The following is a 15,492-nucleotide window of genomic DNA, read 5'->3' as shown; positions in this document are numbered from 1 at the left end:
TGTCATTGCGTTTAGTTTCGAAAGTTGTTTGCTTCCTGCTGCTGCACGTCGCGGCGATTTTGCCATTTTAATTAAAAACACATCAGCTCCCGAGGCTCCAAGCCCATAAAATTGCAGAACTGGTATGTTAATGTTACGAACTTATTGGCTTTAGGTGGGATTTCTATACAGTTGCACGGCTGCCACAGTACTAAACGCTAAATGTAGAAGAGAAAAGGGAAAAGGCTGCCAGCTCAAGGAAATCAATCAATATTAGCCCACTACAGAAAGCACTTCAGCCGCTCTTGGCCCAGTTTGTGCGCTTAATCGAGCGCATTAAGTGGCCATTTGCACTTGAGTTAAGAAAAAAGCAATGCCAGAAAGGATAGAAAAAAAAAAACGAATTCAGCATTTTTCAATTTGAATTATCGCGCCAATTTGGTATTTTCTTACCAACTGTCGATAGCAATTGTTAATACCAACAACTGTCGATAGGTTTTGGTGATCGATTTATCGATTTCGGTTTGCCGCCATTTAGACAATAACAACTTTTTTAATTTTATTAGATTTTTGGTAAGCCATGTTATTTTTTAAAAACATGTTCGATCCTGAAAGCTTTTAAGTAACAAATGGTGGATTCAGTTGATTTTATCGATAGTCTAATCAATATTTTGACGGCTCTCACTTATACTTGGCCACACTAATTATAATAGCGCAATAAATTGCATTGTTTTCAAGTGAAATTTCGAGGAAACGAAAGAATTCAAGTGTTATAAGAAGGTTATCAGATCACACAAAAATGGCCAGCACTTCCCGCGCAGCTAGAATTCAGAATGGCAGTCTTTCGCAGCCAACACAGATCATTAGGGATGTGGACGACAAGGTGCGCGCTATTTTAAACTACATTTTGGATCACACAGCCCAGAAGATTCCCATCAAGGACAAGGATTTGGTGCCAGCGGCCGGCGACAGGAACGAGCTGAAGAAACGGCTCCCTCTGGTCACAGAGTTGCTGGCCAAGCGGTTTGGTATTTTGCTCACCCCCTTGGATGCGGCCTCCAAAACGTTCATTTGTATTGCGGAGGAGCCGGTGGCCTCCATCCACGAGCTGACGCCGGCACAAAGGCCCCAGTTCACGCTGCTGTACATCATCCTCATGTACATCTTCCTGCGCGGAAACCGCATCGAGGACTCCAAGCTGTACGCCATGCTGGAGATGCTGAATATCCAGGCGGACGAGGAGCACGGCTACTTCGGCGCCAGTGTGCGCAAGCAGATCGAGGAGACGTTCGTGAAGCAGCAGTACCTGAAGCGGGAGCGCTCCCAGCTGAGCGCCTACGACGACTTCAAGACCTTCTTCCTCTGGGGACCGCGTGCCAAGGCGGAGTTCACCTACGAGCAGATCGTGCAGTTTGGCTCCAAGCTCCTAAAACAGGATCCCAAGATCTTCCAACACCACCTGACCATGGCCCAGGAGGGTGCTAGTGCTGAGCAGTAGGAACTGCAACTTTCTAACCAAATAAATCTTAGTTTGTTCGCTTTTGTCATATTAAAAATTTACTAATTTTGCCCCTGTCTTTAAAGCCCATCATCAAATAAATTAATAAATAAATAGACTACTGGTGCTGTTCAAAACCTAATTTGCTTCTTATTTGTTTTAATTCACTCCAAAAATAACCCTTTAATTCGTGTGCTTATAAAGATTAGAATTTCGAGTATTAGAAGTCAAACTGGCAATTTAATAAGACTAAGTTAGATGAAAACCACGAAGATTATTTTCTGATCCTAGAACTGGAAAACTTCAAATAATGTTTATGTTTAAATTTAGTTTAACTGCTTTATGAACTCGTTTTATCAAGATTTTTTATAATTTTCAAGACTAGTCTTATATAATTTACGAAATTCGTTTAAAAATTTAATTAGCTATGTAAAGTTTTAAAAATTACTTTTAAAGTGACTCAAAAAAAATAGGAATATTCAAAAGGAAATTCCGAAACAGTTAAGATTGTTTTGCTAAGAATTTTAAAATGTGGAGAACTACAAAACGTTTAAAACAATTCAAGTATGGTTAAGTTTAAGCATAAGTTCTATTTAAATTGAAAATGTTTGACTAAATGTATAGAAGAATAAAACAAAATATAAATTCAAAATAAATCCCTAAATCAACACCTCATATGCTTTAAACTAGTTATAAAAAGAGGGGGACTTGTCTATTTAATAAAAACTTTAATTTACAACGGAGGAAAACGACCCGTCGTCCCTAGTACTTGGCATAGTCTGTGTCCATGATAAGCTTGCCATCTTTGTCCTTCAGGCGGACGCGACCGTTAGAGTAGCGCGTTTCCTGGCTGCCATCCGGATAGACCAGCTTGACAGTGCCGTCCGGGTACTCCCTTCGCTTGTTCAGCTTTGTGTGAATCTCTTTTTGGCCATTGGGTAGATTCAGAATCTTGTCGCCATTCCGGAGCTGCACTAGGTGAGTTCCGTCCGCATACCGCCACTCCTCTAGCTTCTCTGCATCGCTGGGGTCAACCACCTTGATGCTGTTGTTGGGGAAGTGGATCTCAATGGTGCCGTCCTTGCGGCGGTGCTCGGTCTGTCCGTTGGGAAACTCTAGTATTTCCAAACCGTCCAGGTAGGAAGTGTGCCACGTGTTGGTCTCAGCGTAGTAATACTTCACTGTGCCCTCCCTAATGTCAGTCTCTTTGATGTCCTTGTTGAAGTACAGCATGCGAACGTTCATGCCATCTGCGCTGATCTTCTTAAGATTGCCGTTCGGGTACCAAATGTCCTTGCTGCCATCCGCATTCATTATCTCCCGTTTGAAATCGCTGCTGGAGTTGGCAGTCGCTGGGGGATCGACTGTGGCAGTTGCCACTGGTGGCAGAACTTCCTCCACATCCCCAGAGCTGCTGGAGGCGAAGCTCTCATCCAAAGCCTCTGGCTTTTTCTTGCTCCTGCCCAGGGAGCGACTGCGACTCCTAACTTGGGCAGTGCCGCTGCTTTGGCGACGGTGTGAGGCTTCCCGCTGCTTAACTGCTGGCTTACCAGCAGTGCCATCCAGGGACTGGGTGCGACGACCGTTCTCGTCGAGAGGTTGCGACGCAGAGGCAGATGGCACCTGAAAGGAGAAATTAGTTTAGTTCCGGTACAGCCAATTGGAGCTGCTCTTGTCCGTACTCACCACCTTGGGTGCCAGACGGGCAATGTTTCGGTTGATCTCCTGCAGCATTTTGCTGTTGTTCTCGCGGCCGATCCTTACTAGCTCCTGCTCCAGACGCTTGTTTTCCCTGCTCAGCAGCTCGATCTCGTCGCGGTAGTTGCGCTGCTCCTTCTCACTGGCCCGCAGTTGAGCTCGGAGTCGTGCCTGTGCCGAAACGTGGTTCGTCTCCTTCTGCTTGAGCTGCAGCTGCAGTGCCTCCAACTCCTGCTTCAAGGCGGCGATCTCCTTCTTCTCCTTGGTGTTTGCATTGCTCTTCTGGAGGCGCATCTGCTGCTCGAACTTGCGACGCTCCTCCTCTATTTTCATGCGCTCGTCATGCAGGTAGATTTCCGCCTGAATCTTTTCGTCGTGGACGCGCTCCATCGCCTCCATGTGATCCTGGGTGCACTTAGCCTGCTCCAGCTCGTGCTGCTGCTTGAGTCGGAGCAGTTCGGCATTCTGCGCCTTAAAGGTGGCTATCTCGGCCTCAAGTTCCTCGAGCCGTGTGCGCACGAGATTAGCCTTTTCTTGTAGCTCTTGGGTGAGGGGTTCCTCTTTCTGCTGGCTGGGACTTGACTTCTTCTTCTGCTCTAAGGCCTGGAAGAGAGCGGACTTGAACTGTTCGAAGAGCTGAACATTGGAGCCGTCGTTTAGGCTGGTAGCATCAGAGTATTCCTGGGTATCATTGGAGTCGGAAAAGCGCACTCGCACTTGGGTTTTTCCCACCTGCAAGGGTGTCGCTGTCAAGGTCTGGTCACTGGACGGCTGTTCGTCATCCTCCTCCTCCTCCAATTCGTGCACCAGCACCTGGTCTACCTGCGGTTGCAATCGCATCTGGCGCACCTCCTGTGTGACCACAATGTGATCGGAGTCATCAGCTATAATACGGCGCTGATCCTTGCGTGCCATGAAGGTGCGAATGCAGCTGGAGTTCATATCAATGTTGCCCTCCGTGGCCTTCTGCTCGAGGAGCTCAAATATGCTGACGTTGCTGTCGTCTTCCACTCGAATTTGAGCTGAGCGTCTTTGGATTTGAGCAGGCTTGATGCTCTGTGTGTCCAACACCTTGGCCCAGCAAACTCCCGTCAATGGACTGGCCTCCGAGGAGGCTTCATCATCCGCATGCGTGGTCTGCCCGGCTCTGTTCCTCTGCTCTACAAATCGAACCCTGGGCGAGATACTGGAGGCTGTGGTGGAGGATGCATAGGAAGACTTAAGATCCGGCGTGGAATTGCAGACGTTCTTTGAGTTCATTAGCACCTGCTGGAAGCGCTGCTCGTTGAGATCGATTTGTGCTGGAGGTTTGGGAGCAGGAGCTGTCGGAGGAGGAGCTGTTTCTGCCTGCTGCTTCTTCAGGATGCCCTTCTTCTGCTGCTGCGACGTGCGAAACTGGGGGTGGGCATTGGCGTACTTGTAGCGCGGCAGGTTCTCCAAGCGCAGCTGGTCCGGATTGATCTTGAAGCGCTGCTGTAGACCCTCGCCGCGGCGCAGGAACGGACGCTTGGGCTTGGCCGGCTGGGGACTGGTCAAAGGAACTTCCGGCTCCTGGTCGTCCTGCTCCGCCGTGAGGCGAGGCATTTGTATGGAGTGATCCTCGTCCCACTGCGATTCCTCCAGCACACTGCTCTCCCGGCTGACCGCCTCCTGGTGCAGCAATCCCAGCATTTTGTACATATTGCGCTGTTCCAAGCCGAGCAAAACGCGCTGGTTGCTTTGACGCTCCTGCAACAGTCGCTTCTGCTCGTCCTGCCAGCGACTTAGTGCCGCCAGACGCTGCGCGATGGCATCCTGCGTAAGGGACTTTCCAATGGGGCTTCCGTCAGTCTTTGGCATAATTGCTAAACATTTATTGGCTCTTTTTGTTTGCTTTTTTGTTTAGACGCAGTACGCGTATGGGAATTTAAAATGATGAAAACAGTGTTGTAAAACGTTGCACAGGTGGCAGCTCTGCGGCCAGGGATGGCGACTAACTTGGGCTTGTAATTTTTCACATTTAGTTTAATTAATTATAATTTTATTTTATTACACACACAATATTATGAAGAACGGCTTAAAAAGTAATATTTTTGGAACTTATATATCCCGATCGCCTTCCTCCGGCTCATCAAAGTCCTTCACGTTCACGTCTGCATCCTCGCCGTATTGCAAAATATTGTCTATTTGCAGCAAAAGATCGCCCACGCTCTCCTCGTCCTGCGAATCCAAAGGGAAAAATCGCACCAAACTGTAAAAATAATATCAAACATAACACTTATTACAATTTGTAAACATACGAATAACCGAATCTGACGAGTGGCAACCCCCAACGCCAGCGCATCGCTCGCAGCCCTCGTCTCTCACACAAAAGCATTTTCGACGCGACGCAAATGAAAATGTGCTTGTGCAATTAAAATCAGACGGAAAAACTAAAAATAAACCATATTCGGTGCACCTAAATGCAAGAAATCAGTGCTTATGCGATCATAGTGCGTAAATTGCAAAACGCGCGCGAAAAGTGAGCCGACGAAATACCACCAAAAATCCCAACCAACGCAAATCCCAGGCAGCAGCCATCTACAAAAATCGCCTAATTTACGATACAAAACACTTTTCGGTGGCAAAACGAAAAACGCTGAATTCCCGTCCCCGGCGAACCACCGCAGGAATTCAAATGGAGACGTCCGTCGAGGAGCATGGCATGGACCTGTCCAAGGTGTCCGTGGTGCGGTCCGCCAAGGGCGTGGATATGCTCTGCGTGGACGACTACCTGTACCACTTCGACCGCATCGGGCGCAACAACACCTACCGCTGGCTGTGCAACCGCCGCAAGGACAAGGCCACCCCCTGCAAGTCCCGCATCTGCACCCTGCTGCCCGACCCGCTGGACAAGACGCGCCACGTCGTCGTGGACGTGGTCCTGGCCCACATCCATCCGCGATGCAGTGATCACGAGGTCAACAAGGTGGCTCAGCGCAAGCGGCTCTCCGTGATGATGATGAACGACGCCTACAGCACCACGCAGCCGAAGCGAGCCCGCCAGTACGAGCGCGCCAACGCCGGCATGAATCCGCCGGAGTTTATTTACGGCGGCATCGACACCTCCGCCGTCGAGGCCTCTTTCCAGTTGGACTTTGAGGTACGACCGCAGGTCTACTGTACCTGGGCTATGCCCCTGACGATCCAATTTTGGTTAATATACGAAACTGAATCGATCTATTGCAATCCTCCTTGAGTTCGGACTAACTAATTCTCTCAAATCCTTATGCGTGTCAACTATGAATTATTCTCTGTTGATTAATATTTATCAGGACATTTCTCATGTTTCAATTAATTGAAGTAGTTAACAGCCTTTAGTTTCTGCCACTGAGAAGGAAAATCGAGCTTTGGTAGTTCGTTACCAGTTTAAAATATATTAACACCACGGGCCTTAGTCCGTCATTAATTAAGATAGATATAGTAGATATAATAATCCGTTATATTAGAATGAAATTTCATTAAGTTCCTTAGATACCTTTACATCTGGGACCGAGCCCTTCTAGTGTTATTAAATATAACAACATATAAGTTCCCCCAATTTTCAAAAATGACTATTTAAAATACCAAACTTTTGGTCATTAAATGGTTAAAATACTAGGCATTACCGTTTATTAGGGATTATTCCGAAAGGTGGTTTAAGTGATTTGAACGACATGCTACCTGTTCGGGAATCAACAGAACCCGAGGACAGTTTCCTCGTCCTCATAGTGAGCTAAAAATAAGTTTTAAGTCTGCTAAATGCAATAAAATTTCTGTCTTTAAAACCAACTTATTGCTCGCTGTGAGGACAAGAAACCGGCCATATAATATGCTGAATCCATGTGTATACGGTAAAAACTATCTTAAAGATAGACTATTAATGTAGACCCCTAACAAAGTAATATAAAATTAGTTAGTTAATGTCATTCCCTGATTTAAAATATTCCTAAATCTGGGCTTTTTGCTTAATACAAGCAAGCATTAAACAAAAGTCATTTTGAAAGGAAGTTACCCTTAAGGTAGTATCTGTTGTGATATAAACACTGGTTTATAATGAATATGTTTGCTTATAAACTAAATATACAATTTAAAAATGCAAAAATAAAACAAAAACATAGAAACAAACTAATTACCAATCTCGTTTTGGCAGGACAAAGACCGAGTGTACATGTTGCGACGCCGAGATGGCCGCGTGATGGTCTGCATCGACGGCCACCTGTACTACCTGGCCGGAAAGTCGTACAAGGGCGACATCTTCCGATGGACCTGTGTGCGCAAGCGCGACATCGAGTGTACGGCTAGGATCTGCACGGAGGCAACTTTGGCGGGGGCACATCGACTGCACGCCGTCGACTCCGATGCACACATTCATCCGCACTACTCGGCCGCAAAACTGATGCATATGTTTTCCAAGCACCAGATCGTTCTGGTTGAGGACGAGCAGACCTCGGATGTGCTGGCAGAATGCCCGAATCTTGAATACTTTGATCCAGAAAACACTTTCGATGCCACCCAAAGGTGTGATGACTTGGAATCCATCATAATAGAAGAGTGCGAAGACAACTACGATGTGTACACGAGGACGGATGAAGACCAAAGTGGAGAGATTCACGCAGACGAAGAGATCGAGTGTCAGGAAGGGGAGGACGAGTCTTCAGTGGTGGACTCTAAGTTGGGGCACAACTCCAAGTGGCCAGCGGCCTTCGATGTAATTGCCAACTACCTCCCTCCGCCGGGCTTTAATCCTCTCACAGAAACGGACTTGACCAAGTTCACATTTCTTCCCTCGGCAAAGGGACGTAAAGTGCTGTGCTTGAGTCGCCATCTGTATCACTTTGATTCCCAAAGCAGGTCAAATGGCCACATGTTCTTTACTTGCATCAACCGGCGGGACAAGGTCAACACTTGTCATGTCCGCGTTACCCTGGATCCGGTCGAGAACGGACCGGTGGTAATTCGAATCAACGGCGAGCACACGCACAATCCAGATATAAAGGAAATCACTCGTCGCCTGAAGCAGCAGGCCAAGTTGGACCAGGACAATCCCCACAAGCTGCTGAAGGGCGAGCACGGCGAAGATGTTGATTTCGAAAGCGACGAGGGATCGGCCAGTCAGGGAGGAGACACCTTTGAACCGGAACAGAGCGTTGATGGCAGTTACGAGCAGATCGACTCGAGCAACGTGGTGATGAAAAAAGTGATTAGCATCGATGGAGCCATCAAAATGGAGCCCGAAACTTCCAAGGCGAACATGATTGTGCAGTACCTCAAGGACGGCGCGGACAACATAAGCGCCAAGATCGAGATACTGCCCGATGCTCTTGAGGAGCTCGATCCTCAGTCCCAAGCTGCTTACTCATCCACGCCTGTGCCAAAAGTGCGGCAGCCCGAGATCACGAACATTCGCCGGCGACGCGATGTGGTAGAGCCGGCAAAGGAAGAGCAGGCGGATATGGACCTCACCAAGATCTGTACCCTGAGGTCTGCCAAGGGCCATGAGCTACTCTGCGTTGATGGCTTCATTTACCATGCCAAAAATCGAGGAGTAATCTCCCGCAACTACTGGGTGTGCATTAAAAGCCGTCAACCTGACATCAATTGCAAGAGTCGCATTTCGACGGCCACCCAAAAGGATGGCTCTATTCGAGTTCTCCGAGTGTACAACAGTCACAGCCATCCTTTCAGCGAGGACGACATCAAGCGGCGATTGTTCAACGAGATCAACAAGAAGAACAACAAAAAGCTAAAGTTTCGGCCGCTCCATTTTATCGGCAAGTCGCTGGACCAGATTCAGCAGGAGTACGGTGATTTGGCGATCGAGCGGCTCAATGTCTCCAACATCAGCAGCGACATAGTGGTGCACAAGAAGCCACGACAGCCGGGTAGTCACAATAGCAGCGCCGCATCAATGTCAGCTCTAAACAAAGTGGACTCCCAAGAGGAGGAAGAGGATGTTGTCATCGAGGAGGAGGAAGAGGAGCCGGAGCAAGAGGAGGGCGACGACATGGGCCTGGATGGCGATCATCAGTACATGGAGGTGGACAACACAGATGCCATTATCGAGGTTGTGGAGGAAGTGGCCGATGAAATGGAAAGCTATGGCTCTATTGTGTAAGTATAAAAATTATAAACAATATTGCAGGCCACTTGATATGAAAACTACTACTACTACTTCTACTCTACTTCATAACTAAAGATCTTTTTAACACATTTTACTTTATTTTTCTTAGATAAATGCTTATTTCATTTCAACAAAAAAAAGTTTTTATCTACTCACACTTAATTTACAGAAAAGACATATTTCAAAGAGAAATAACTAATTATGCCTAAAAATTACTATAAGAGTATTTAACAATTTAATTATTTGGGGACCGAATATAGCTATACCTTCTTTTATATGTTAAACTTGTTTGGTTTGTCATTGAAATGAACACCTGCAACATATCGCTGGTTTGGTAGAGCACCTCAGTTTTATTTGAGAGCTGCGTGAGTACACTACAATAATTGTGGGTTGATCGTCAGTATTTAAAAAAAATATCTACAAAAGCCAAGACCTTATAAATATGTTCGACAAAAGTATTTGCAAAGACCTCAAACATAAACATAACGAAAATAGCTTTAGCAAAAAGCAACCCAAAAATAGATATATTTCATTGCAGAGGCACTAAACGCAAATTGCTTTCACTTTTGAAGCTAGTGCCGACAAGCAAACCGGTCGAACGAGAGTCAAATGAAAACCTAATGCTTTTTTTGTATCCACAGACCAATATACACCATGAAACTGTACGCCGTATCCGATGGACCGCCTTCCCTGGCCGTTCGCATGACCCTGAAGGCCTTGGAAATACAATATCAACTAATAAACGTGGACTTTTGCGCCTTGGAACATCGAACTGAGGACTATTCCAAGGTATGTGCAGTATTATAGAGGGCGAAGGATTTTCAAAAAATTAAATGCCTGAATCCTTACAGATGAATCCTCAAAAAGAGATCCCCGTGCTGGATGACGATGGCTTCTTTTTATCAGAGAGCATTGCCATTATGCAATATCTTTGCGACAAATATGCGCCGGATTCGTCGCTGTATCCGCAGGACGTCAACATGAGAGCGATAATCAACCAACGATTGTGCTTCAACATGGGTTTCTATTATGCACCCATTTCTGCCCACAGCATGGCACCCATTTTCTTCGACTACCAACGGACGCCCATGTCGCTTAAGAAGGTCCAGAATGCACTTGAAGTGTTCGAAACCTATTTGGAGCGATCGGGCACAAAGTACGCGGCCAGCGATAACATAACCATTGCCGATTTCGCTCTGATTTCGGCCACGCTTTGTTTGGAGGCGATTGATTTCGATTTGCTGCAGTACCCGTTGGTGCACAAGTGGTACAACACATTCAAGGAGGAATACCCACAACTGTGGGAGATCGGTAACAGTGGCATGCAGGAAATAAGTGCGTTCGAGCAGAATCCTCCAGATTTGTCTCATGTGGAACACCCATTCCATCCGACGCGAAAGGCTAAAGCCTGAGGCAGTAGAATTAAGGCCCTATCAGCAGGGTAGTGAAAAAATTCTGTTTTTGTAATTTTTGTGAAATATTCAATATATACATATATATATATAAATAATATACATATAAATTATGCTTTTTGTTTCACTCTTAAAATTGTTTGAAATACTTTTTGAGTCATATTTTATATTTACTAAAGTTAAATGAAGCAAGTTAATCACTGGGAATGTAAAGTTATGGGTTACTTGTAATTTTTTTAAATATATTACCGATTATAACTGAAGACGTCAGCTTAGGTATTTACGTTAATAAATATTATATCTGATTAATGAAGTGATTGCGCTAAAGATTTAACACTTATATTATATTAACTTTTTTAACAGTGAGCACATCCCTTTAATGTGAAATATTTTAGATTAAGTTTGTCAAAAATAATTTCTTCAGCAAACAAATAAAAGCTGTTGCTAACATAAGAACTAATCACGTTTAGTTTTTTTGTATTAGTAAACTGTATACAGCCTCTGTGTACAATTAAACAGTAAAATAATATGCACCGAAATTAGCAAGTATGTTTTTAATAATTTTCAAAGTTTTTTTTTTTCAAATATCGTGAATATCAATCTTTTTACACTAAAAATCAAAGTCTTGAGTACTAATATAAAACACGTAACTTGCTTGTGACTTATAGCATGAACATTTCTTGGAACAAATTTTAAAGTTATCTACAAATTGTTGTATTTCTTTAGAAACCACAGTTATAAGCTACTCGTATATTTAATGTATCGTGACGAAATTGTATTTGTAAGAAACCTCGATGGTTTATAAAAAACAAAATCCGTCAAATAAAGTTTATCAACCAATTACCAAAATTTTAAAGATCAAAAGAGGGTAATAAACATTTGGGCAAAAGATTGTTGACATTGCCTAGCAAATGGATTATTATTATATCAGATACCCTCGACTGCTAGGGTTTTTAAGCATCGGCTTGCTTCTCGTTTTATTTAATAAATAACTTTTCACACTTGCTACATTAAAATAAGCAAAAAATTGTATGAAATTTCAAAATTCCACAAGTTTAGTTTTGAAATCAAATAACCCGCGATGAGATGTCACAAAATCAAACGAAGCATAAAAACTGACTTTACTAAGAATCTCAAAAAATTCTTGTACACTGACGGATTCTTTTGGTAGGATTTTACACCTACCGTCCGGGAACTGGTCATAGATTATTGGGAATATCGCATCTTACATCCCTGGCAAATTGTTTAGTTACCATCTAGTTTAAGTAAAGCTCACCTGAAATCCTCGATCAGGGCGCCAATGGCCTCCGTGAGCTTTCCGTACCTCTCGCCAAAGGCCGTGCCCACTGTCAGCTCTCCCATCAGGCTGTGGGCATCCGGCTCAAGGTACATCTCAAGCTGCTTCCGCGCCTCGCTGCTCAGCAGATCCACTTTGGTCAGCACATTGACGTGCGGCTGCTCCATGTTGGCCATAACACTGAGTGCGGCCATGGTGCCGGAAATGAACTTGGCCCCGTCCACCATAAACTGCGAGTCCAGACAGAAGACCACGCAGGTGCGGAAGTTCCAGGACTCGAGCAGCTGCACCAGCTGCTTGCCCATTTTGAGATGGGTGAACAGCTCGATCTGGCCGGGCATGTCGAACAGGATGTAGTCGTCGTCCGGCTCGCCCACCATTAGTTCGTTCTCGCCGCCACAGAGTTGATCCTTCAGCCAGTCCTGGTTCTCGATCAAGAACTCGAGGCAGAAGATGAGGCCCCCGTTCGGACCGTAGTGCAGTTCCTCGTCCTCCATTGCGTCGTCCAGGTGGATCAGCTCGCGAATGTCCGTCAGCGGGGTGTAGCTAAAGTGCTCCGCCGCCGGATCGAGATTCACCACTTGGATGTTTCGCTTGGAGTCCATGGCATATTGCTGCATCAGGCTGCAATACGTGGACTGGGGGGGTTGGATTAAATTATTGCCGGAATCAGGGGCTGAGTAACTGGACATACCTTGCCACTGCCTGCGGGGCCCACAATTATCTGAGCAAACCGCATATTTCGGACGTAATTGGTCCAATTCAGGAACAAAACAATCTCTCAAAGCGTGCGCCAGGTACAGTATTGCACAACGTCGAAATACTGCTAAATTGACCATTTCTGCAAACTAGTTGGCAGCACCAGCGCTACCACCTCGACTACTTACCCGCCAAGTATAAATAGTTTCAAAATACCCATACACTTAACTTTCTTTTTTATTTTTGGGTTTTGCTGTTTAAAAACCGTAGAATTGTTGTTGAAACTGAGAAACACTGTTCATTTACCTTAAAAGAAACCGCTTAGTATGTTTGGAGCACTCCTTTATAACAACCACACAAACAAATCATCCTTTGGCATTTATAAATAAAAATAAGAGTTTAAATTATTTTATGAATTTTTAAGTTATAACAGATCTTTCTTTGCATAAATAATATTTGGAATACACGTTACTTAGATAAACTTAACTTTTAACTTTTTTGTTCATTTTCATTAATAATTTTACTTAGTTCTTTCAAACCAAAGTGTTAAGTCTATAAAAATGTACGTTCGCTTGCGCTCAGGTTCCGTTATAGCCAAGAATACTTTGAAAATGATGGTGCCAGTAGTTTTATTTGAGAGTAAAAAATGTATTTAAAGGCGTTCAAATGAACGTAACAACATATAAAGATAAGGTCCGAAAATCGCGTGACACGTAATATAAGTTTGAGATGAATATTTTAGGAATTTAAGGAGTTTTTAGTTTGATCCTAACTTTGGAGGCACTTGCGTTTGCCTTTATTGTTTTCACTATGGGACTGTCCATATATTACGTAATCACGTTTTCGATTATTTCTGATTCATTCAAGGAACACAACTCAGTTTTCTAAAATATAGAAGATAGTTTGTATGTTTAAGAAACGTTTTGTCCTATATTTTAAAAACCTTTTTTTCTGTTATATTGTCAAAATCGACCATTAATCCAAATCGTGGGCGATTTTCTAAAATCGAAGGCAAATTTCTACGTTTAACCTACCTCCCGGTAGGTAATTTCTACGAATTAACCTACCTCCCGGCTCTTATCAGCAATACTGAATCTCTTCTTAGTTACTTTAACAAATAAGTTTCACTTCGTTGGAACCATTAACATTACACATTAACACATTTTAAATGATCTAATAAAGTTCACATGTTTTGGGTACATTTATATATGATGCACTGTACTTACCAGCTTTCAAATTCGTAATTTGATTTATCGCAAGAAATCTATTTTTGTTTTAGAGCTTGATTTGAGATAAGCCGCAGTCTAAGTTTTGGCAAGCAGCAAGACAAAGGCAACCATAAATATGTTTTGTACTCACAAAATGTGAATTGCATTAGGCAAATATATTATTTTATATATCTTTATGAGAGGTTTTAATGTGTAGATCATATATATAGTCCTATATTGACTCTGGCTCCTTCGGCACAAACGATATTTAAATTCAATTTTTATCGAAAAAAGTTGACCATAACTTATATTTTTAAATTTTTATTATAAAAATTGAATAAAAGTTGTGGTTCAATAAATATAAATTTACATTACAGATTATGATTTATTGTATCAGATTAAAATTTTGGAAATGTTTGTCGAAGCAAAAAGTAAATACATATATAGCTGGTCAGCATAACTAGTCGAGTTGATATAGCCGTATTTATATGTCCGTATGATCTGTTTTTATACCGTTTGCGAGCCCGCAAAGAAAAAATTAATCAAGAATGTTGAACAGTCTGAGAATTTTTACACTCAAAAAAAAATTAAAGACCAAAAATTGTTTTTTTGAGTTAATCAACTCAGTTAGAGTAAACATTTTCAAGAACGAAAATATTCCAATTGTGTGATTTTTTTCAAGCAATTTGTTGTCAAAATGAGAGTCGTCCGAAAACTAAATTAACTTCTTATTACTTTAAATTGTATTATTTGTTATACTATGTATAGAAGAAATTTAATTTTAAAACGACCGTTACTCCGTCGGTCTTTTGTGTCAATTTGTTGTGCTATTTCATTCATTTTACATTCATTACAATCTTTTTACTTTTGACTGATAATGAGAAGTAAGGTGTAAGCCGTAAACACTCGTCCTCGCACCTTCTATCTTGTCAGTGACTAAAAGAATCACAACTATTTGCCTTGATTACATCCATAATTTAAGAATTTAAATTCTAAATTTCTGAACGTCGGAATTTTCTTCTTTTATGTTACGGACAGACGGACGGACAGACCGACAGATTGACATGACTTGATCGGCTCTCCTAATGATGGTGATCAAGAAAATATCTGCTTTATAGGTTGCATTATGGCTGAAATTATAATACCCTCTGCAAGGGTATACAAAGTTGTAATTTAAAAAAATTAAACTTTGCTTACTTGATTGCATAAATAAGTGTTTTAGGTGCAAGTAAAATCTGTACAACAATTTAAGCTTTGGCTCTTGTTGTGCTTACATACATGTCTCCGTACTCCAAAGTATTTTGAAACCTAACTGAAACTAGCCAATTTTGTTTTCGACAGTCACCCTCAGGGTCAGATTTTGATAACCCCATGCAGCTGTCGTCGACGACAGTTAATTAAGTCTTTGACCGCAGCACCCAAACAGAAGGCATACATTTACATACGATCGAATTGATATATCAACTAGGATCGACGCGCAATCTCAACGTTCAATCACGTCACCGCTGAAACACCCCAGCCACGGGCTAATCCTAATTGCAGATAAACATCTCGATTGCCTAACCAACCGGACAACATCT

The 15,492-nt window shown here is 43.2% G+C and overlaps 4 protein-coding genes across 6 annotated transcripts; 2 read left to right on the top strand and 2 right to left on the bottom strand.

Annotated features, from left to right (window-relative positions):
• Positions 1–657: 657 nt before the first annotated feature.
• Positions 658–2,133, top strand: LOC128252769 (melanoma-associated antigen B16). The gene has a single exon (XM_052980812.1). It carries the CDS (start codon positions 779–781, stop codon positions 1,475–1,477), a length of 699 nt encoding a protein of 232 aa, XP_052836772.1. The 5' UTR covers positions 658–778; the 3' UTR covers positions 1,478–2,133.
• Positions 2,134–2,185: 52 nt separating this feature from the next.
• LOC128252753 (centromere protein J) lies at positions 2,186–5,119 on the bottom strand. Its single transcript, XM_052980773.1, has 2 exons — positions 3,164–5,119; positions 2,186–3,100 (listed from the first exon to the last, which is right to left on the bottom strand). The coding sequence occupies exons 1-2, from the start codon at positions 5,012–5,014 to the stop codon at positions 2,240–2,242; spliced, it is 2,712 nt and encodes a 903-aa protein (XP_052836733.1). The 5' UTR covers positions 5,015–5,119; the 3' UTR covers positions 2,186–2,239.
• A 42-nt stretch (positions 5,120–5,161) lies between these two features.
• On the bottom strand, positions 5,162–12,823 carry LOC128252763 (GPN-loop GTPase 3). The gene is made up of 3 exons (XM_052980805.1): positions 12,700–12,823; positions 11,985–12,643; positions 5,162–5,405 (listed from the first exon to the last, which is right to left on the bottom strand). Exons 1-3 carry the CDS (start codon positions 12,742–12,744, stop codon positions 5,255–5,257), a joined length of 855 nt encoding a protein of 284 aa, XP_052836765.1. The 5' UTR covers positions 12,745–12,823; the 3' UTR covers positions 5,162–5,254.
• Positions 5,461–10,866, top strand: LOC128252751 (glutathione S-transferase 1-1). Of its 3 annotated transcripts, XM_052980770.1 has the most exons (4): positions 5,461–6,296; positions 7,326–9,286; positions 9,938–10,085; positions 10,148–10,866. In XM_052980770.1, exons 1-4 carry the CDS (start codon positions 5,832–5,834, stop codon positions 10,706–10,708), a joined length of 3,135 nt encoding a protein of 1,044 aa, XP_052836730.1. In that variant the 5' UTR covers positions 5,461–5,831; the 3' UTR covers positions 10,709–10,866. The 3 variants fall into 3 exon arrangements, with proteins under 3 accessions (XP_052836730.1, XP_052836731.1, XP_052836732.1); XM_052980771.1 differs by lacking the exons at positions 5,461–6,296; positions 7,326–9,286 and adding an exon at positions 9,594–9,692 and having other exon boundaries at positions 10,148–10,850; XM_052980772.1 differs by lacking the exons at positions 5,461–6,296; positions 7,326–9,286 and adding an exon at positions 9,604–9,681 and having other exon boundaries at positions 10,148–10,850.
• Positions 12,824–15,492: the final 2,669 nt, after the last annotated feature.

This window comes from Drosophila gunungcola, chromosome 3R (genome assembly GCF_025200985.1).
Source record: "Drosophila gunungcola strain Sukarami chromosome 3R, Dgunungcola_SK_2, whole genome shotgun sequence".
NCBI classification, from domain to species: domain Eukaryota; kingdom Metazoa; phylum Arthropoda; class Insecta; order Diptera; family Drosophilidae; genus Drosophila; species Drosophila gunungcola.
This window is presented reverse-complemented; position numbering and strand designations above follow the sequence as displayed.

Coding starts and splice junctions, on each gene's coding strand:
- LOC128252753 (XM_052980773.1), bottom strand. CDS start 5,014: ATGCCAAAGACTGACGGAAGCCCCATTGGAAAGTCCCTTACGCAGGAT. Junction 3,101..3,163: donor CCCGTCTGGCACCCAAGGTG/GTGAGTACGGAC, acceptor TTCTCCTTTCAG/GTGCCATCTGCCTCTGCGTC.
- LOC128252751 (XM_052980770.1), top strand. CDS start 5,832: ATGGAGACGTCCGTCGAGGAGCATGGCATGGACCTGTCCAAGGTGTCC. Junction 9,287..9,937: donor GAAAGCTATGGCTCTATTGT/GTAAGTATAAAA, acceptor TTGTATCCACAG/ACCAATATACACCATGAAAC. Junction 10,086..10,147: donor GAACTGAGGACTATTCCAAG/GTATGTGCAGTA, acceptor GAATCCTTACAG/ATGAATCCTCAAAAAGAGAT.
- LOC128252769 (XM_052980812.1), top strand. CDS start 779: ATGGCCAGCACTTCCCGCGCAGCTAGAATTCAGAATGGCAGTCTTTCG.
- LOC128252763 (XM_052980805.1), bottom strand. CDS start 12,744: ATGCGGTTTGCTCAGATAATTGTGGGCCCCGCAGGCAGTGGCAAG. Junction 12,644..12,699: donor GCCCCGCAGGCAGTGGCAAG/GTATGTCCAGTT, acceptor CAACCCCCCCAG/TCCACGTATTGCAGCCTGAT. Junction 5,406..11,984: donor GCCCTGATCGAGGATTTCAG/GTGAGCTTTACT, acceptor TTATTTTTACAG/TTTGGTGCGATTTTTCCCTT.